The 24,453-nt window shown below is 34.3% G+C and overlaps 1 protein-coding gene across 1 annotated transcript; it reads right to left on the bottom strand.

The window, feature by feature from the left end:
* Positions 1 to 24,181, bottom strand: LOC107563260 (lysosome membrane protein 2-like). The gene is made up of 10 exons (XM_016248078.1): positions 23,904 to 24,181; positions 15,796 to 15,956; positions 7,985 to 8,132; positions 7,671 to 7,906; positions 4,407 to 4,597; positions 723 to 841; positions 504 to 577; positions 341 to 392; positions 71 to 250; positions 1 to 21 (listed from the first exon to the last, which is right to left on the bottom strand). The coding sequence occupies exons 1-10, from the start codon at positions 24,024 to 24,026 to the stop codon at positions 1 to 3; spliced, it is 1,305 nt and encodes a 434-aa protein (XP_016103564.1). The 5' UTR covers positions 24,027 to 24,181.
* Between the last annotated feature and the right edge of the window lie 272 nt (positions 24,182 to 24,453).

Raw genomic sequence — 24,453 nt, forward strand, 5'->3', positions numbered from 1 at the left:
CTAAGCAGTTGCTATGGTGTTCTGGGGAAATGAGAAAACCAAAGTTGCTAGGGTGTTACTAGGCGGTTGCTAGGGTGTTCTGGGTGTTTGCGATTACCTTGTTCTGATAGAAGTGAATGGCGAGGATGATGGAGACGAGCAGCAGAATGACTCCCAGAGCCACGAGGATGAGCGGGAAATGAGACACCAGAGTCACGATCAGCAGCAGCTTCTGAATCCTCGCCGCTGAAGCGTCGTCAATCACCACAGACTGAAAAACATCAGAAAACATTCAGTTTCACAGGAGACGAAACCGTTGGTCACTAAATCATCCCGTTCAGGGGGAACCTCTGATGCTCACCTCATTCAGAAACAAAATGGGAAAGATAGTGCTGTTGAGATTCCTGGTCAAACTGAGGAAACAAAGGACAAAACGTCAAAGACCTTCCGCTATAAAACACACACTCACAGCTGTTTATCAACGCGGCCCGATTAAAAATATCAAACAGGAAAGCATCACTCACGGAAAGCCGGTCATTCTCTCGAGATGAATGTTGATCTGGGCTCGTTTCATGGCACGAACAGGCACTCCCATAGTCTGAGGAAAAAAGTCAGATCTGAGCCAGACTGCAGCAATCAAACCAATTATTTCACAAAAACACTTTAGACAAGAAAAAATACATTAGAGAATGAGACTTCACAAAACACTTCAAAGCATCTTATCATATCACAGCAGATCTTACAGGGTTCAGATCCAGAAAGGTCTGATGATGCTCGTGCACCGGAGAAATGCCATCGATAGCTTTGGCGTACTTCTCATCGCCCAGATGAAAGTGAGGGAACGACACGACGACAGGAGCACCTGAGACACCCAACAACAACAATTACACCACACAACCATTGACACTGATGCATTTCTGAAGCTTTTCTCCAAAGTGACTTGCATTGCAATCAAGGCTTTCATTTGACCAGTTCATGCATAATTATTTAGGCTTTTTTATTTACTAGGAAATTGTATACTGCATAAAGAAAATTAAATGTTTTTGTATTACCATTAAGATTTTTTTCCCATTGTGACATTATTTTCACGACTTTCGATTTTCAGTACAGTACTGTACATCACAGTAAAAATTACTTTAACATTATTATTATTATTATTTTAAACAAGTATTAGTTAAATAATGTATAAAATGATGATTACATTAAATTAATAATTAAATGAAAACACATTTTATTAAAGGATTAAATTAACTTGCATCACAAGAATAAATATAATTTGAACATATATTTGTATAGAAAACAGATATTTTAATAATACTTCACAATATTACTGTTTTTACTGTTTTTTTTGTACTGCATATTGATGAGCAGAAGAGACTTCTTTCAAAAACAAAAAACGAATTATTCCAAAAAAATGTATATAAATATAAAGATATATATATATATATATATATATATAAATCTGATGTTTACATATTGTAATTGATGTTCATGAACATGCATTGTTCCTATTAAATAAACAAAAAATAAATAAATAAAATCTATTTTCAGTGAAATATTGAGCTTAGTTTCATGCACTACAGAATTACAAGCTTAAACATTTAAACATGAGTGGATATCTTCAGAACAACATATTGCACGCACTATTTCTGCCGCGTGCTGTATGATTAATCACCCAGATGACCTCCTGCTTGACTTCTTCAAAATACAAAACAAGCTTTTCATTGCCAGGATTATAATTATAATTATAATAACTCACTCAGTGACTTAAGCAAAGCAATGAGTAAACCCTGTTTGAAAAGATTACATACACATCTTCCATTCACAAGTCAGTGACCTTGTCAGATAAAGGGATGTCCTCCAAACTCAGAACAACAGTCATTGTGAATGTTTTCAGTCATATAACAGCAGAAATGACGTCTCCTCCTCACACTGTCTTAACAATGCCTTCTCTGAAACGACCCCCCTGAGAGACGAGGAGTTTCATCCTGTCGTGACATTAAAGAGGCACTTCGTCTCATGAGAAGATGAAGGAAACTCTGACCTTGAGCATGAAAACAATCAGGAGTAGCCGCGAGTAACCCTGATCCTCCAACACACCAGGAGAAATTAGACTCCTGTGTTACTGGGACAGAGGTGAGAGTTTTCCAGCCCTCATGTTTGGCAACACACACTCTTGAGTGTGTGTGTGTGTGTGTGTGTGTATGTGGGTTATTTCATACATCTGTAATATGCAAGCGCTCAAATGCTTTGGCAATGTTGTAGTTGTGTGTTGAAGCTCACATGAGCACAGCGTGACAGAAAACCATAAAACTCAAACACAGAGCTGAGAGGAAGGTCAGCAGCTATTTTGTGTGTATGTTTCACTTTATGGATCAAAATAATACCCAGAATTCATTTAGATCTGAAAGAAAAAGTTTCAAAGAAGTACTTTCACAGTAGACAGGCAGAAAGTGCCTAGAAAATAGACTAAAACACTCAGAAACACTCATTTGCAACAGCTTAAAACTTCCTAGAAACTGCATAGCAACAGACTAAAACACTCATAACACCCTAGCAACTGCACAGCAACAGGCTAAAAACACTGAAAACCCTAGCAACTGCCCAAAACTCTCAGAACACCCTAGTAGCTGCATAGAAACAGCCTATAAAACATTCAAACGCAGTGGAAAGCATGACCACAACCTAAAAACACCCAGAACACCCTAGCAACTGCATAGCAACAGACTAAAACTTGTGGAACTCCCTAGAAATTGCATAACAACAGGCAAAAAAAAACACTCAAACACCCTAGCAACTGCATAGCAACTGCCCAAAACTATCCAAACACCCTAGAATTTGCATAGCAACAGGCTAAAAACAATCAAACACCCTAACAACTGCATAGCAACAGACTAAAACATGTGGAACACCCTAGCAACTGCATAGCAACAGACCAAAATACATGGAACGCCCTAGAAATTGCATAGCAACTATTTAAAAAAAAAAAAAAACTGTATAGCAACAGTATGGCAAATTCTGCACATGCAAACAGCACTTCATTAAAACTTTAGTTCTGATGAGTTTATACAAAAAAATAACAGTCTCTGGTAGGTCCTCGTTTTTCACAGTCAGATACATGTATGAGTGTGTTTTTAGTGACTATTGGAACACCATCAGATCTCTGTGGTCATAAATGTGGCATGTGTTTAGCATAAAAACACACAGCAGGAGGAGATGAGGAATGTGCTGGAGTGACTAGGTTAAGCGTGTGTGTGTGGTTAACAAACGCCAGTAAATCACATGTGCCGAACAGAAGCTCACATTACTTCTCAAGCACACAAGACAGTGAGCAATAATTAAAGCACAGAACACCCTAACAACTGCATAACAACAGCCTAAAATACTAAAAACACTCTAGCAACTTTGTAGCAACAGCCTAAAACACTCAAAACACCCTGGTAACTCCATAGCAACTGCCTAAAACACTCAAAACACCCTAGCAACTGCCTAAATGCTCATCACTCTAGCAACTACATAGCAACTCCTTAAAACTCTCAGAACACCCTAACAACTGCATAACAACAGCCTAAAATACTCAGGACACACCTGCAACTGCATAGCAACAGTCTAAAACACTCAAAACACCCTAGTAACTTCATAGCAACTGCCTAAAATGCTCAACACCCTAGCAACTCCATAGCAACACCCTAAAACACTCAGAACGCCCTAGCAACTCCACAGCAACAGCCTAAAATACTCATAACACCCTAGCAACTTCATAGCAACACCCTAAAACACTCAGAACGCCCTAGCAACTCCACAGCAACAGCCTAAAATACTCATAACACCCTAGCAACTTCATAGCAACACCCTAAAACACTCAGAACGCCCTAGCAACTCCACAGCAACAGCCTAAAATACTCATAACACCCTAGCAACTTCATAGCAACACCCTAAAACACTCAGAACACGCTAGCAACTGCATAGCAACACAATAAAACACTAAGAACACACTAGCAACTGCATAGCAACAGCTTAAAACTCTCAGAACACCCTAGCAACTCCACATCAACAGCCTAAAACTCTCAGAACGCCCTAGCAACGGCCTAAAATACTAAAATAACCACAGCAATTCCATAGCAACTGCCTAAATTACTCAAAACACCCTAGCAACTCTATATCAACACCCTTAAACACTCAAAACACCCTAGCAACTGCACTGAAACAGCTTAAAACACTCAAAACACCCTATTGACTCCATAGCAACTGCATAAAAAATACAATAAGCAATAATTAAAGTATAAAATTAAATGAAATTAGAATTAAATTAATTTAAACATTATATTAAATGAAACTGCTTTAATCTTTCATTTTAATTCAATAATATATATGCAAGTTGTGTGTGTTCGTGCATGTATTATGTTTGTATGTCTGCAGTTCTGCACCTTTCCGACACACAGACACATCCAGCACGCCGTCGTCCAGGCATTTCTTTGGCGTCAGACAGAATCCCTTGTTTTCCGGGTTGTTCTCCCCGCTGGCCAGCACGTCCCGGGGTGGGGTGAAGCGGTACGCTGGGATGCCCTTCAGCTCCACCTCCTTCTCAAAGCGCATGTGGATGGACCTGCAGAAGATCCATCAAATATCGTCTTGTGCTCAGATGACTACATCTTCAACACACATGCTGCACAACAGATTCTGATTAACCTGGCAAATGTGACCCTGAACATGACCTTTGACCCCAGGATGCTCAAGTGAGCTTGTATTTGCTATAACGTGTTCACTATTAAGGAAGCATTCAGAAACCTGCTTTTCAGTTACAGGAAAAGTGTTCAGTAATATCAGGGGAAATTAGTTTTCCAGACTGACCCAGCCTGATTAAACCGTGTACAAAGGTTACACAAGCCGTTCTTGCAGCCGCCTTTCCCTTCAAAATCTGGGTGAGGAGTCAATGGAAAAGGACAAGGACAGCTGTTTCCGCAGGCACAATAACCCAAGGGTCCGCCGCTCATGTTCAACTAGGTTGAAAGTGGTTTGAAAACATTCCAAGTTGGAGTCTGTCCTCGCGAAACCATGTGTGACGCCCGCTCATGCCAGAACACATGGGATTCTTTCCGCACTGAACAAAGACGGGTGGTTTAGGGCAGAGTTCCCACTGAAAATAGAGCCCAGAGTGACACGGATGGTTCAACTGGACTTCAGGTGAAAGGTCAAAGCGCAACAAGAACATATATTATATAGAGTATAAAAATAACGGTGTGCATCACTCGCCATACATCATCAGCTGACACGCACAGAGAGGAAAACGAAGCAGAATTCCCAAAATACATTTGAAATGTTAAATAAATAATTGAAAATGCATTGTAGAAAATATGACAAAAATATTACAAAAACCAAACATACAGAAATTAAACACTGAACCATATTACTCTTAATAAATTAAAAATAAATCTGAAATGTTAAATAAATACACATAAAATAAACAAACAGTACAAGTAACTGATAATAGATTATATACAATTAAATATAATGTAAATTTTGTAAAATTGTTTAAAAAGTTTATAAAAGGCAAATAATAAGTCAAAGTAACACAAACCCTCTAACATACAGAGTGGAAATTAAAAACTGAACTGCATTGCTTTAAAAAAAAAAAATAATAATAATAATATATATATATATATGTATATATTTACAGATTTATTAAAAAAAGTTACAAGTACCTTAAAAAACAACAAAAACATAAATGGGAAATTTAAATATTAAATAATAAATAAACAAATAAATGATACAAATAATTGATAATAGACTATATAACATTTTAAATAAAGCATTATATAAAGTTGCATCAAGTCAATACATTCTATGAAAAGATTTTTTTTAAGTAAAGGAACGGGTAGCAAAAAACTTTAACATACAGAGGGGGAAATTAAAACTGAACCGCTTACTTCAAATAAACTAAAAATGAATGTGAAATTGTATTTAAATAATACATTTTTGATAATACATTGAGTATTTATGAAAGTATTAATTTAAAAAAGTTAAACATAAAGTAATAAAAAAGAAAAACTCTTTGATTCCCAGCTGTGTGAAGTATCCAGCTGTGAGCTCTACAGCAATTTATTATCTTCTTTAAAACTGCATGCATATTGTAAAATCCCATCACCCCAGTTTATTTCTGTAATCATATTACAGATAATTAGAGGAAAGTTCTGTTTCCACACAGAGTGCAAACGCTGATGTCGGGCATGGATTTGGGAAGTTCGGACCTTTGGTCCAATTTCATGCGGATTTCAGCAGAGATTGAGCCGATGAATCAAGATCTTCTGCATTTCCACATACAGTGCTTTTAAAAGAGGACTTCAGACTGAATATGTAGAGCTGCGTTCGTCCACCAACAATCCAAAATCATCTAAAAACAGCCAAACTCACCTTAACAAAGACATTTGACCTAAAACATTGTCATTACTGTATGAAAATAAGTCTATAACGATAATAATACTTCTGGTAGAAATATTCCATAAATAAGCAACTGGTGTTGTATTATAGTGTGTGTCGTTCTAAACTGCTTTTAGGAAAAATAACTAAGTTAAAATAATGCACATGTATATAGAAGGACTTTTTTAACATTCAAATCTGGAAGCTCAAAGGACTGATTGTGTCTAAATGAGATTTATTAATGGAAACTAGAACTTCTGGAATGATCCACACCAGCGTTATTATTGTGCACTAAAACTAAAAAAAATATAATATGTGACCCTGCAGCACAAAAGCAGTGTTAAGTCGCTGGGGGATATTTGTAGCAATAGCCAACAATACATTGTATGGGTCAAAATTATACATTTCTCTTTTATGCCAAAAATCATTAGGATATTAAGTAGAGATCATGTTCCATGAAGATATTTTGTAAATTTCCTACCGTAAATATATCAAAACTTAATTTTTGATTCGTAATATGCATTGCTAAGAACTTCATTTGGACAACTTTAAAGATGATTTTCTCAATATTTCGATTTTTTTGCACCCTCAGATTCCAGATTTTCTAATAGTTGTATCTCGACCAAATATTGTCCTATCCTAACAAACCATACATCAATGGAAAGATTATTTATTCAGTTTACACATGATGCATAAATCTCAATTTCACAAAATTTTGTGGTCCAGGGTCACATATTTGTAAACTGAAATTAAGCTGAAATAAAATAAATTATAAACATTAAATATTACTATTTAAAATAAATTCTTTTTTTTCAGTTTTCATTTGAGATCTTTTTTTATTTTATTTTTTATTTCCAGTTAGTCATTTTAGTGCTTTAACTTAAACTTACTTCATTTATTTCAAATATTTTTCTTTATTTTTCTTTTAAAAAGAACAAAAACTAACAAAAATGAAGAAAGCACATAAAACTAATGTTACAAGTTGAAGTTTTTAAACTAAAAAATATATATATATTGCATATAAATAATACTAAAATTATATTATATTATCAGTTATTTAAAAAAAATAAAAAATGTAATTGATATGGAATGTATATTTTATAATCGAATATAAATTCAAAAAATATTAATATTAAATATTCATAATTATTATAAGCAGTAGTGGATTCAGCATGTACTCAGGATGAATTTCAGGATGTTCCCGTGGAATGGCTTGAACAGATGTTTTTTCCATTAGTGTGTGTGTGTGTGTGTGTGTGTGTGTAATATGTTACTGCAGAAGGATCCACAGATAAGCGTCTGATCTGAGACTCACATGCAGCATGAGACCGAAGTATTCGTCTGTATCTGGCTTTATAGTCTTCAGTCGGCTGAGTAGCGGGTCCTTGAAGCCCCAGAGCAGCTCCTGCACCGTGTGTGTCATGAACATAGTGGTGCCGATGGAGCCCATGTACATGGAGATTCCCGAGGAGACCCAGAATCCTGCACCTTTGATTCGATTCATCACGGCCTGTTTGAGGAAACCAGAACCTGAGACTCAGATCAACTGGAAAATAAAACACACACACACACACACACACACACTCACCACCGCTGGGATGTTCACCGTCGTCACCAGATCCACGTTCGGGTCTCCAACTGATTTCTCAGGCTCAAAGACGAAAATCTTGGCTGTGTAAGCGGCAACCTTCGTCCCGTTGTACACAAATGACACGTTGTGTTTGGGCCTGTACTCTCTGGAACGGGTTAGAGTTACAGAAGAAGACCAAAACTCAGTTTAGTTGAGTGGAAATAACATAATTATATTGACTTTTATTGGCATTGTGCGATCCTGACTGCGGAGCCAATTAAATGAGCATGAAACCAATAAAACAGCATAGAAATAAAAATGATGGTAGTGCAAAGTGGAAATGAGGCACAAATGGCCAGATAATGCTAATGATGATTATAAGATATATTATAAAATTATTTATAAGTGTATATATTATATTATATTTAAACATTTTAAAATGATAAAATATGCATCAAGTGTAAAAATTGATATATATATATATATATTTTATAATTATAATATAAGCCAACCAAAACGTTCTATAAGTTTATATATTATATATAAATCAATATTATATACAATATAGAATTGTTTATATAAATAAATTATATATATATATATAATTTATTTATATAAACAATTCTAAATATATTTATAAATATTATATTAAATATTTAAATACAATTTTAAAATATATTATATATATTTATAATTTATTAATATATTTGAAAATTACAATTTAAACCAAATAAAATGCAATTTAGAAATGACCTATACATACATACATATATTATATTCTATTATATTATATTATATTATATTGTATTGTATTGTATTGTGAAACTATTTAAACATAGTTTTATATATATATATATTTATAAAATGTGTTCATGTATTATTTTTATAATTGTAATATAAAATATATTTACATATATTTTATATATACGTATGTATGTATTAGAATTGTAATTTAGACCAACCAAAAGGCAATTTAGTCAAGTGTAAATAATACTATTATACTGCATTAGATTTACTTTCTTTAGCATTGTGTGAGTTTGAGTACAGAGCAAATGAAAACGATGGTGGTGCAAAGTGAAAAATTATGCACAAATGGCTGTATAATGCAAATTATAATTGTAGGGCAGAAAAAATGATGTACAAGTACATGATGTGGTGCATAATACTTCATATTTGCATGAAAATGATTTATGTTCCACTCTCTACTGTTAAACATCAGATGTTTCAAGAGCGTATTGATTCCTGTTGAAGTGTTTGTTATTTGCTCTGAATTACCCTCAAGTTCAATGCAAACTAACCATGCAGAGGAATACAGGTTAGAGAGTGTTAACAGCACAGACACTGATATCTGTTTAGGGTGTGACATGAACGATCCTGCAGACCTGAGGAGAGCATGACTGTAAACACGCTGATAAAACATAACAGCATCAAAACACCTTCAGCTGCAACTGTATTTCATAATACACACATAATTCTTCAGTAAAGATGATCAGCGTCTGCAAATTAGCAGAGCTAACTGAAGTAAACTTGGGTGTCAGTTACCAGCAAATGTTACATTTATCTTTTTCAATAGGAACTGTTTATTTTATATTTTAAGATAAATTAAAAAAAAAGAATCAATATATTAAGATTAATATATTAAAAATAGGATTATATATATATATATATATATACACACACCAAGGTTATTTTCGTAAACGAAAACTAAGACGAAAACGATTGGTCAAAAAACATTTTCGTAAACTGAAATAAAATTAAACAAAATCTAAAAATCTGTTAGGTAAACGTGCATCCGCAGTACACAGCAGAACACCCGACCCCTTATCCGACAGCAGCACTAATTTAATTCTGCACCCGACCCGTTTGAGATAAAGACCGCGCCCTGAACCACACCCGCATTACATAGGCTACTGCTTTTTTTCATATAGCACAAGCAATCAAACCAAAATAGGCATTTTAAGTTGGTGCTTTGAAGAAAAAATAGACAAGCAGCGCAACAGAGGAATGATAAGAACGCGCATCCTTCCTGTAAACAATAAAAACATTTGTGTCTACATCTTGTGAACAATTTGCCAGACTGTTTTGAACAAATGTGCATAAACTACACACTTAATTCTACATAAATGAAAACAAAACATATTGTGCCATTGTGTCTCTCCTTAAACTCTGCAGTGTATAGGCTATGTGGCCGTTGGTCCTTTACAGAAGCATTAAAAATACATCTTAAAAATGAAATGATGTACACTCTTAAAAATAAAGGTGCTTCACGATGCCATAGAATAACCTTTTTTGTCTAAATGGTTCTATAAAGAACCTTTAACATCTGAAGAACCTTTCTGTTTCACAAAAGCTTCTTTGTGGTGAAAAAAGGTTCTTCAGATTATAAAAAGGTAAGAAAGAGATGGTTCTTTAAAGAACCTTTGACTGAATGCTTCTTTGTGGAACCAAAAATGGTTCTTCTATGGCATCGCTTGAAGAACCTTTTGAAGCACCTTTATTTTTAAGAGTGTAGGCTACAGAAAGCGAGCAACACGTGCTCCCAAGCTGTCATTCACTTCAGCTGCAGCGCCAATGGCTAGAATGTACAACGCTGCAAATCCAATGTTGAGGCTCCGCCATTATTATTGAATTTCATTAGTCACACTTATTTATGCGCATTTGTTCGAGGGAAAGTGAGCAAGACACGACAGTTACGGTATCATGATTATGGTTAAATAAGATGAAAGACATAGGCTATAATATAAAGAAATTAGCTACATTTATTTTCAAATTAAATCTCACAACACACATTTATCATTCAGTCTAGTGCGTTTTACATATAATGTAAGCGCAACTTGTGTAGATTTAAAAAGGCATGCAAGGTTATTTTCGTAAACGAAAACTAAGACGAAAACGATTGGTCAAAAAACATTTTCGTAAACTGAAATAAAATTAAACAAAATCTAAAAATCTGTTAGGTAAACGTGCATCCGCAGTACACAGCAGAACACCCGACCCCTTATCCGACAGCAGCACTAATTTAATTCTGCACCCGACCCGTTTGAGATAAAGACCGCGCCCTGAACCACACCCGCATTACATAGGCTACTGCTTTTTTTCATATAGCACAAGCAATCAAACCAAAATAGGCATTTTAAGTTGGTGCTTTGAAGAAAAAATAGACAAGCAGCGCAACAGAGGAATGATAAGAACGCGCATCCTTCCTGTAAACAATAAAAACATTTGTGTCTACATCTTGTGAACAATTTGCCAGACTGTTTTGAACAAATGTGCATAAACTACACACTTAATTCTACATAAATGAAAACAAAACATATTGTGCCATTGTGTCTCTCCTTAAACTCTGCAGTGTATAGGCTATGTGGCCGTTGGTCCTTTACAGAAGCATTAAAAATACATCTTAAAAATGAAATGATGTACACTCTTAAAAATAAAGGTGCTTCACGATGCCATAGAATAACCTTTTTTGTCTAAATGGTTCTATAAAGAACCTTTAACATCTGAAGAACCTTTCTGTTTCACAAAAGCTTCTTTGTGGTGAAAAAAGGTTCTTCAGATTATAAAAAGGTAAGAAAGAGATGGTTCTTTAAAGAACCTTTGACTGAATGCTTCTTTGTGGAACCAAAAATGGTTCTTCTATGGCATCGCTTGAAGAACCTTTTGAAGCACCTTTATTTTTAAGAGTGTAGGCTACAGAAAGCGAGCAACACGTGCTCCCAAGCTGTCATTCACTTCAGCTGCAGCGCCAATGGCTAGAATGTACAACGCTGCAAATCCAATGTTGAGGCTCCGCCATTATTATTGAATTTCATTAGTCACACTTATTTATGCGCATTTGTTCGAGGGAAAGTGAGCAAGACACGACAGTTACGGTATCATGATTATGGTTAAATAAGATGAAAGACATAGGCTATAATATAAAGAAATTAGCTACATTTATTTTCAAATTAAATCTCACAACACACATTTATCATTCAGTCTAGTGCGTTTTACATATAATGTAAGCGCAACTTGTGTAGATTTAAAAAGGCATGACTGCTTCATTTTGGTGTGTATATGTATTTTACCATATAATCAAACTCAGCATGCTTTCATTTTGTGCTAGACGTTTGCATCGCTAAGGTTAAATTAGTCTTTCTTTGGCCTGTGCTCTGGAAGTGATCTGTTAAATCTAATAAACTTTAATTACTAAAACTAAAACTAAAACTGAAACTAAACTACATAGAAATGTTCACAAAATAAAACTAACAAACTAAATTGTATTGCAAATTTGAAAACGATATTAAAATAAAACAAATTTAAAAATGCAAAACTATAATAACCTTGATACACACACACACACACACACACAAATATAAATCAAATTTAAATATAAATATAATTCAATAATAATATAGTAAATTAAAATATAATTGCTAATTTTTTGGAATTATAAATTTATAAAATTGATAATTTACTTTTTTTGTATAAACACATTAAACACAAATATATGTGTGTAAGCATGTTATGTATGTTTTATGTTTGTTAAATTTATTACAATTTGTTCTACTTTGCTAAGTTATGCTACTGTATGCTTTGTTTTGTTACATTATTTTTATATAACAAAACATAACATAGCAAACCATAACGTTATGTTGTTTCGTTTTGTTATTAGGTTTTTTTGTTATATCATGTTTAACATAACAAACAAAAAACATAACATGTTGTTTTATCTGATACTGTTTTGTTATGTTTTATAACAAAAACCTAATAGGCAAGACTTTATGTTGCTTTATCTTTTGTTATGTTATGTTTTGTTTCATTTTTTATATTTGATGTAACAAGATGAAAACAACATAACAACAAAAGATGAAAACATTTTTTTGCTAAGTTATGCTATGTTATATTTGACAAATATAAATAATTTGTAAGTGGGTTCTGATATATATTATAATAATACATGTTTAGATGCATGATGGGATTGATTAAACAGTTACATAATGCAGATAGAGTCATGTTTTACAACATAACTACTGGTAACACAATGAGCTTTTGTTAGCTTTACTCTCTTTAATTAGAGATCAATAAAAGGCTGGAATAGGAGTGAGACGAGGAGCCGTGAGCGGCTGGCTGGCCTGAATATCCCTTCGCCAGCAGATGACTCAGTAAAGCGGTCTGTTGTGAATGGATCACACAGGAATAAGCATCTTAAGACTGAACGCAGCGTCTCGGATTTGTGCTGAGATTCGCACCGGACTCAAATCTCTGAGCATCAGCACTGTGTCACTCTCGTCTGCAGCAGAAGCCAAGCACAGTCTCGTGCCTCTGATCTCCTTCTGCTTCTGTCACATGGACCAAAGCAAACCAGACACAACACCTGAAGACCGAGGCCTGCAACATACGCCTGCAAGAACACGAACCAAGAGGGTCTGACTGCAGACTTGCACTTGCACTCTCAGACACATGCGCTTCCGCTAGCGACGTCACTTGCAGTCTTTTTTTTTGTTGTTGTTATATTTATTTATTATTTTTAGTTTGAATCTCTCAACATTTTACAACAGTAGCCAAAAAACTAAATTGCAAAGCCACTTGCAATCACCACTTGCACTCTCCGCTGTACCTGCGACGTCACTTGCAGTCGACACAAATCGTGCGTGATGCCAATGAAGACAAGACGCTCTGGTGCTGCTTAAACGATTACAGCTAATTTAGTACCATAGCGTACAGGGCCCTGCAAGTCATCTGTAGAAGAAAAAGACAAGACCTGCAAATCCATGGCCAAAGAACAGCAGAATATGAACGCAATGCGTCTCTCGTCTCTCATCAAGCATGTTCCACCCATAGAAAAACATAAACACTTAATATGGCTTAATGTATTAAGATGCTGTTAAAGTATCAAATGCAATATACAGTTTATAAATATAATGAATATGTATAGCCTAGTATTTTCCTCCCACACCGCAAAACGTGCCATAATGTAGCATAAAGGAATAAGATGATAAAGACCAAACTCAATATGCTCCTCTTCATTATTAAAATATACATAACTAATATACAGGCAAGCAGGTGAGCCCAGAATAAATTCAACACGCAAAGTTTCACGTTAAGCATTTTCCCATATAGAATAAACTGTCTACAGCTCTTTTATATCATTGTCTTTGTCCATTAAGCTACATTAGCCTACATGTTTTATTTATAATGATTTTCTATGGGAGGAAAATGTATAACGTTAACGCATTGCATTCTGGGCTCGTCTGCTTGCCTGTACTAGGGAGAAGATGCTTTTAATATCACTTAATGCATTTCATAATGCACATTCATATTTGTTGGTCTGTATATACTTTGAGTCAACAACAAGATATAGGCTACTGAATTGTCTTTATAATCTTAGTCCGTTATTATGCCACATTAAACGTTTTGCTGTATGGGAGGATAAGTGAAAGTTTGCGCATTGTGTTCACGGCCATCTGCTTGCCTTGTAGTACATCAAATAATAACTATATATCGAATTTGATCTTTTAATTGCACTTAATGTAGGCCTACATTAGACAAGTGGTAGAGCATTGCGATAGCGGCGCAAAAGGTCGTGGGTTTGATTCCCAGGGAACGCACATACTGGTATAAAATGTATAGCTTGAATGCACTGTAAGTCGCTTTGGATAAAAGTGTCTGCTAAATGCATCAATTAAATTAAACAAAGCATAGCATGAAAGCACATAACAAAACATAAAAAACAACATGACTTAGCAAAACATGACACTATTTTTTATATTATGTTTGTGTTGTTTTATGTTGTTATGTTACTGTATTCTTTGTTTTGTTTTATTATTTTTAATAGTATGTTTTATGTTGTTCTATAGCAAAAAATAACATGTTTAACGTGATGACGCTATGTTGTTATATCAGGTTTGTGTTATGTTGTTTTATAAAAAAACATAACATAGCAAAATAATGTCCCGTTTGTTATGTTTTCTTATGTTGTTTTATAACATAACAAAATATAACATTAAACAAAACATAACATGTTACAGCTCGCTGTTATATTACAGTATTATATGTTTACATTTTGTTTTGCTAAGTTATGCTTTATAAGAAAAACAAAGCAAAGCAGTAAAACATAACATGTTAAGATGTATGTCGTTTTGATGTTGTGTTGTTTCTGTCATTATTTTGTTATGTTATGTTTTATAACAAAACATAACATGTTAAGTTATATGTTATGATGCTATGTTGTTTTGTTATATTTTGTTATGTTTTATGTTGTTTTTACGTGATGCTATTATGTTGTTATATCATGCTTTAAGTTATATTTATGTTGTTTTATAACCAAAAACATAACATAGCAAAACAATGTAATATTTGTTATGTTTTGTTATGTTGTTTTTAACATAAAAACTTAATAACATGTTATGTTTTATGTGATGCTGATATGTTTTGTTTAGTTATGTTATATTATGTTTTATTACAAAAAACATAACATAACAATGTTAAGTTTGTCATCTTTTAATATGTTGTCTTATAACATAAATACTTAACATAACAAAACAAAACAACATGTTATGCTTTACGTGATACTGTTATGTTTTGTTTAGTTATGTTATATTATGTTATTAAAAAACATAGCATAGCAAAACATAATGTTATTTATTTACATAATGTTGTTTAATAACATAAAACAGAACAACATAACATGACATATCACATGTTATGCAAGTCTGTGGAGAGGGATTTTGGACCAGTGACCAACCGCCCTGTTGCTTGTTATGGCTGGTTAGGACAAAAACTGATTTCACGAATTCATGAAAACCGAGCCGTCTGATCCCAGCAGTCTGTGTGTTCATGTGATGTACCTGTAGGTGTACGGCCCCATTGTAGTAAGATGAGGTTTGGCTTCTCCTTTCAGGAACTTGTCGGGGTTTGTGACGTTGAAGATGAAGAACTCCATGTAGACCGGAGGCGGTGGATTCTTCCACGTGGCGAAAATTTTACTGTCTTCCGTCAGTGTGATCTCCTGAACACACAGAACACAACATTGTGGTGAAAGAAGGTTCTTCAGATTATAAAAAGGTAAGAAAGAGATGATTCTTTTAAGAACCTTTGACAGAATGGTTCTTTGAGGAACCAAAAATGGTTCTTCTATGGCATCGCTTGAAGAACCTTTTGAAGCACCTTTATTTTTAAGAGTGTACTTTCCATAAAAAGTAACTAAGTAACGTAATTAGTTACTTTTTTTATGGAGTAACACAATATTGTAATGCATTACTTTTAAAAATAACTTTCCCCAACACTGACCTACAGCGCTACATTGTTGCCCGCTCAAATGTAACATTTCTAAATTCCCCAAATGCTGATAAAATTCATTTGTTCTGGCTCAGTCGGGTCATTAGAAGTTCAGCCAGCAGCAGAAACATGTAGGAGTATTACGAGAGCATGAAAGACTATTCAATAAGCATCTGAATCCACACTGGGTTAAATGCTTCTCCCAGATAACCTCTAGCGCCGGCCACCGCGTTTGGGCTGACTGGACCTTTGAGGTGTGTTTGAGACATCGATCATGGAGGAGGAGAGAGATCACAAACAGCACAGCTTTAAGGGACTCAGCACTATCATCAGAGCCAGATGTCCGACGGTCACTCTGCAACTCATTCTGACCGACAGCCAGCCGTTCAGATAGAAAGAGACTCGATGAAGACGAGTTGTTCCTCAGAGGAGTCAGTGTCGCCGACTTAAACATGATTTTGTTTCGACTGAGGATGGAGGAGGATCGGATCATGTGATCGCTGCTCTTCTGAAGAGGAACCAGTTAAAATGCTTATCTCCTCACTTCAACAGGAACTCTAACTGAAGACGGTTAAGCACTGACAGTTTACTAACCTAATGGTGTTAGCAGCCGTTATTCACTTATAGGAATAGGGACAATTCTTAGAAAACATAACTGATACAAGACAGCTTTAGTAACTGTGACTCAACTATTTAACACTTTATAATAACTTTACACACACACACACACACACACACACACACACACATATATATCAGGAACTCTAACTGAAGACGGTTAAGCACTGACAGTTTACTAACCTAATGGTGTTAGCAGCCGTTATTCACTTATAGGAATAGGGACAATTCTTAGAAAACATAACTGATACAAGACAGCTTTAGTAACTGTGACTCGACTATTTAACACTTTATAATAACTTTACACACACACACACACACACACACATATATATATGTGTACAGCATATATATATATATATAGCTATTATATATTATTGTTTCAATTAAATATTTCATAGATGTTATAATATATTTATATATAATTTAATGCATTTCATTTATTATTATCATTAAAAGGGTCAAGTGTTAGATTAAATATATATTATATATATATATAAATATATTAGATATATATTTAATGTATTTATAATACTACTACTACTAATAAAAACATGAAAGATAAATATAAATGCATTAAATTATATATAAATACATTTATATTAATTACATCTATTACTTAACATACTTGACAATTTCAAAACACATAATACAATCTTTTACTCTCGTGTAATAAGTGTAAACCTATCATGTTTGTTTCTGAATTAAGGGAATTAAAGTGCAACAGTGAATTAAATACAGAATGACCCATAATGCCTCAGTGTGAATGAATCAGTGTTACTGAACGCTCTGATTCATCAGCATGTAACGGAGCCGCTCGTGTGGCTGATACTGAGATCAAGAGAGATTCTGACTGATATAATGCAGATATACACTAACTTTCTGTTAATCAGGCACAGTTATGGGCTCATAATCGGTCTATTATTGGTCTACATCAGTGTTAATGAACAGACGGTCACTGCATCTGAAGCACATTTAACTTTCTAACCTTTCAGCAAAACTGCATTAAGAATCTCAAAAACACAATGAGTTTCTTCCCCACTAAAGCTCACACACACACACACACGAGGCTTGGACTGAATGACCCTCATTAACACACACACACACACACACACACACACCTCACAGATCACATGACCATCAGCTCACACTCATTCCTCGAATCAACTGCCGCAACTTTTCTTTTCTTCTCGTCTTTTCTCATGTAAAAATCCAGCAGGCACCAGCCAAGACGTCTAGAAAAAACGCTGAAGTAGAACAATGAGGTGTTTATATCTAAGCTTCACTGGCATTTAAGACTCTTTTAATGGCCAAAATACTATTTATATTATAAATAGTCAAACTACAGCTACACAAGCCAAAGAATCATACTAAAATTCATGCACACTACATTCAGAAATGTGGAATAATAATAATAATAATGTTTTGTCTCTTATGTTCACCAAGGCTGCATTTATATGATCAAAAATACAGTAAAAATTGTGAAATAATATTAGAATTTAAAGCAGCTGTTGTCTATGTGAATATCTGTTAAACTGTAATGTATTTCTGTGATGTGCAGCTGAATTTTCAGCATCATTACTCCAGTCTTCAGTGTCACATGATCTTCAGAAATCAGTATAATATGCTGATTTGCTGCTCAAGAAACATTTCTGATTATTATCAATGTGTAAATCAGTTGTGCTGACCAATATTTGTGTGAAGACGGTGATACTTTTTATTTTTCAGGATTCACCGATGAATAGAAAGTTCAAAAGAACAGCACTTATCTGAAACATTGTAACATTTCAAATGCACTTCTGATCATTTGAATACATCCTTGACTAACAAAAGCATTCGTTTCTTTGAATGGTAGTGTAAACTGGGTTCTGGAAAAAAGCAGAACAGAAAAACGGCATTTAATCTAACCATTTAATCGTGTGTAGTTAGCGAAATAAACCGAAAAGCCTTCAGATCCTCGGAGGCTGATGTCAACTAAAGATACAGCTTAGCAAACCGCACTAACTAGGATGTGTGTGTTTTCTTTCTCAGACTCAAACGGCTGATTTTCTCCTCCTCGGGCCTGTGTTTTCATGTGTTTGATTATCTGGAGAACTGAAGGAATGAGCTCAGACACAAACCAGCGTTAAACAGACTGTGTGCCGCAGTACTAGATGCCCAAATATTCTGCATATTAGTCTGACAATAAATTCATAGCTTTTCTGACTAAATCTGCAGCTCTAAAACTACAAGCAAATGCTGATCTCAGTGTAAGACAGTCTTATTTGATTTACCGTTATAGTCTTTGCTAATATTTTGAATTTTTCATGAATTTTGTATTTTTTGAAAATATTTTCTGTTTCACTTTAATTTATCTTCAAGTGTTCGTTCTGTTGTGTTTTTAATAAAAATGTAACTGTATAGTTTTTATTCATTTTTTGTTATTATTTTATAGTTATTTTAGTACTTTTCGTTTAAACTAAACAAAAATGAAGCCTTGCAAACTAGCTGAAATAAATATTAATATAGATTATGAAATAATAAGTAAATTAATAAATATAAATATATATTTAAATAAAATGGATTGTTTATTTTTTTATTTTTTTTAAACATTGACAATGTAATGTTTTTGAAAGTTTGGTTAAAGTGTTAATTTTGTTGTGTTTTTTATTTAAAAAAATTTTTTATTAGGTTTTGGAATTTAAAAAAAGTCTATATAGTTTTTATTTATTATTATTTATTAGTTTTAGTTATTTTAAGTAAGTAATTAAAAAAAGATTTTTGTTGTTTTTGAAAGAAATATCTTCTGCTCACCAAGGCTGCATTTATTTGATAAAAAAATGCAGTAAAAACAGTAAAATTGTGAAATATTATTAAAATTTTTATTTGTGATAAAAATCTTTTGTAACATTATTAATGTTTTTACTGCCACTTTTGATTAATTTAATGCATCCTTGATGAATAATAGTATTAATTTCTCTTATCGATTATGTAAATTGGGTTCAGAATTTCCTGCATTAATGCTGCTACTGAATGACAGATTCATGCTTTACTCTGTCATCAGCATGATTTCCACATTTTCCTTCTGTAGTCAAAACTCTGTCCGTGCAGGAAATCAGAAACTCCCAGAAGCTGCAGCATGAGTGTGTGATTTACTCTCCCAAACATCCAGATGAAAGCAGGCGAGGCCGATCTGAGGAGTTTGATGTCTCACATATAATCAGTTGTTTGCAGACGCATTTAAACATGGACGGCTCAAACCAACCCCTTTCCTGGAGCCGTCTGACCGCTTCAATCCTTCCTGGCTCTGGGCTGTGATGCCAAATTGCTACCCTGGTAAAATAACTTTATCTTACACTAAAAACAGCATGTGCTTGTAGTTTTGGAGCTGCAGATTTAGCTGAGTTACAATACAAGAACTTAAGACTGTCCAGTTGAACATACAGTGATCTGTCTGTAGATGAGCAGCCGAAACACACACACACACACACACACACACACACACTCTCTCTCTTTGAATGGTAGTGTAAACTGGGTTCTGGAAAAAAGCAGAACAGAAAAACGGCATTTAATCTAACCATTTAATCGTGTGTAGTTAGCGAAATAAACCGAAAAGCCTTCAGATCCTCGGAGGCTGATGTCAACTAAAGATACAGCTTAGCAAACCGCACTAACTAGGATGTGTGTGTTTTCTTTCTCAGACTCAAACGGCTGATTTTCTCCTCCTCGGGCCTGTGTTTTCATGTGTTTGATTATCTGGAGAACTGAAGGAATGAGCTCAGACACAAACCAGCGTTAAACAGACTGTGTGCCGCAGTACTAGATGCCCAAATATTCTGCATATTAGTCTGACAATAAATTCATAGCTTTTCTGACTAAATCTGCAGCTCTAAAACTACAAGCAAATGCTGATCTCAGTGTAAGACAGTCTTATTTGATTTACCGTTATAGTCTTTGCTAATATTTTGAATTTTTCATGAATTTTGTATTTTTTGAAAATATTTTCTGTTTCACTTTAATTTATCTTCAAGTGTTCGTTCTGTTGTGTTTTTAATAAAAATGTAACTGTATAGTTTTTATTCATTTTTTGTTATTATTTTATAGTTATTTTAGTACTTTTCGTTTAAACTAAACAAAAATGAAGCCTTGCAAACTAGCTGAAATAAATATTAATATAGATTATGAAATAATAAGTAAATTAATAAATATAAATATATATTTAAATAAAATGGATTGTTTATTTTTTTATTTTTTTTAAACATTGACAATGTAATGTTTTTGAAAGTTTGGTTAAAGTGTTAATTTTGTTGTGTTTTTTATTTAAAAAAATTTTTTATTAGGTTTTGGAATTTAAAAAAAGTCTATATAGTTTTTATTTATTATTATTTATTAGTTTTAGTTATTTTAAGTAAGTAATTAAAAAAAGATTTTTGTTGTTTTTGAAAGAAATATCTTCTGCTCACCAAGGCTGCATTTATTTGATAAAAAAATGCAGTAAAAACAGTAAAATTGTGAAATATTATTAAAATTTTTATTTGTGATAAAAATCTTTTGTAACATTATTAATGTTTTTACTGCCACTTTTGATTAATTTAATGCATCCTTGATGAATAATAGTATTAATTTCTCTTATCGATTATGTAAATTGGGTTCAGAATTTCCTGCATTAATGCTGCTACTGAATGACAGATTCATGCTTTACTCTGTCATCAGCATGATTTCCACATTTTCCTTCTGTAGTCAAAACTCTGTCCGTGCAGGAAATCAGAAACTCCCAGAAGCTGCAGCATGAGTGTGTGATTTACTCTCCCAAACATCCAGATGAAAGCAGGCGAGGCCGATCTGAGGAGTTTGATGTCTCACATATAATCAGTTGTTTGCAGACGCATTTAAACATGGACGGCTCAAACCAACCCCTTTCCTGGAGCCGTCTGACCGCTTCAATCCTTCCTGGCTCTGGGCTGTGATGCCAAATTGCTACCCTGGTAAAATAACTTTATCTTACACTAAAAACAGCATGTGCTTGTAGTTTTGGAGCTGCAGATTTAGCTGAGTTACAATACAAGAACTTAAGACTGTCCAGTTGAACATACAGTGATCTGTCTGTAGATGAGCAGCCGAAACACACACACACACACACACACACACACACACTCTCTCTCACAAACACACACACACACACACACACTCTCACACACACACACACGTACTCTCTCACACACACATACACACACACACACGCACACACACACACACACAGACACAGACACAGACACAGACAAACACACACACACACACACACATAAGCATGACATTCAGCAAATCCACACAATGTGTTTCCTGTTCAGCATGAGCTGCTGCAGCCGATCACATACAAACAGAGAGTTCGGATTCAATGTTAAAACACAAAACTCTCAGAACGCAACTGATCGACTGATTTCACACTTCAATCATTCCTGGCTCTGGGCTGTGACGCCAAATTGCTACCCTGGTAAAATAACTTTATCTTACAATAAAAACAGCATGTGCTTGTAGTTTTGGAGCTGCAGATTTAGCTGAGTTACAATACAAGAACTTAAGACTGTCCAGTTGAACATACAGTGATCTGTCTGTAGATGAGCAGCCGAAACACACACACACACACACACACACACACACACTCTCTCTCACAAACACACACACACACACACACACTCTCACACACACACACACGTACTCTCTCACACACACATACACACACACACACGCACGCACACACACACACACACACGCACACACACACACACACACACACACACACACACAGACACAGACACAGACAAACACACACACACATAAGCATGACATTCAGCAAATCCACACAATATGTTTCCTGTTCAGCATGAGCTGCTGCAGCCGATCACATACAAACAGAGAGTTCGGATTCAATGTTAAAACACAAAACTCTCAGAACACAACTGATCGGCTGATTTCACACTCGTGCGATGCAGAGCATTTACTTTCAAAAGTCAATAAGAGACATTTGTGTTCCAGCAGGTGATTCACTGTTACTAACTCCTTGTTCTCTACATCATCTGACAAACCATCTCTGCAGACGTGACATTTACATGACGCTCTATAAGAGGAAGAGAAATCGGAGCATATGCAGTGAAGACGGAAACACCGAGCACATGTTACACGTCACTCTGATTACACCGAGCACATGCTCCACTGAGACCTGCTGCACACAAATGTGACCGTTTCCCTCCACTGCATCATTCCAAAAAATCAATCAATCAATCAATCAATCACTTACTGAAAATTAAATAAATTATACAAATTTTAAATTAAAATTATTTTTTTAATTAATCAATACAGAATATTTGCTAAAAATTAATAAATCATAAAAATGTCAAATTAAAATAATAATTGAAAAATAAAAAATCAATATAGAACATTTACAAAAAATTTAAGCAATTATAAAATTGATCAAATAAATAATTTAAAATAAAAATAGTATAGAACACTTATTACATTTTTAATCAATCATAATGTAAAATTAAAATAAAAAATAATTGAAATATTAAAATAATTATAATAATAAATACATTTAAAAAGTGTCCAATTAAAATTTAAAAAATATTTAAACATTAAACCATAAAAATTTGAATAATCAATATAGAATTAAATTATTTAAAAATAAATACAATCAATAAAGAGCACTTACTAAAATTGAAATAAACCATAAAAATGTAAAATTACAAAATAATAATAATAATCATTTAAAATAAAATTAATACAAAACACTATAAAAAATTAAATAAATCATAAAAATGAACATTTAAAATAAATAATTTCAAAATAATCAATATAAAACCCTTCCGAAAAATTTAATCATAAAAATTTAAAATTAAAATAACACACTAAAAACATTTAAAAGTTTTTTTAAAATGTTACACTTTTTAAAAATGTAAATATATCAAATATATATTTTTTATAAAAATACTATAAACATTATAAAATTATAATATTTAGCTGACATAATAAACTTCCCCGTCCTCAGCAAAGACAGCTGATGAATGAGTTGAAAGCAGACTCTTACCCTCTTCAGCTTGTTGTGGATCAAGGTCTGGAAGAGTCCGGACACAAAGAGGCTGATTCCCATGATCAGGAGAACAGCGCCGGCGACTCCCGACGTGAACATGCAGCAGGAGCCCTTCCTCATGGTGCAGGTGTCAGCAGAGCTCTTCCTCCTGAAAACACACGGCTGAACGTTCAGCGGATCTGCAGGAGATAAGCAATCAGATCCTGAGCTCTGATCGAGTAGCTGCTCTCACAGTATTTGCTCCAGAAGCTCCTCAGAAGAGTAAACTTGATCCAGCGGCCAGCTCACTATTTGAATGAATGACTGCAGTGTGGAGGGGCCAGACGTCACCCGGAGTGGGCGGGTCTGAGCTCTCACTCTCACACACACTCACACATTCACACTCGCACACACTCACTCTTTCTCACACACACTCTCACTCACACATACACACTCTCTCATGCACACACACACACTCACACACAGACACAGACACACACACACTCACGCACACACACACACTCACAGACAGACACAGACACACACACACACACACACACACAAACAC

Source organism: Sinocyclocheilus grahami, unplaced genomic scaffold (assembly GCF_001515645.1).
Source record: "Sinocyclocheilus grahami isolate Dianchi unplaced genomic scaffold, SAMN03320097.WGS_v1.1 scaffold864.1, whole genome shotgun sequence".
In the NCBI taxonomy this organism is placed as follows: Eukaryota; Metazoa; Chordata; class Actinopteri; order Cypriniformes; family Cyprinidae; genus Sinocyclocheilus; species Sinocyclocheilus grahami.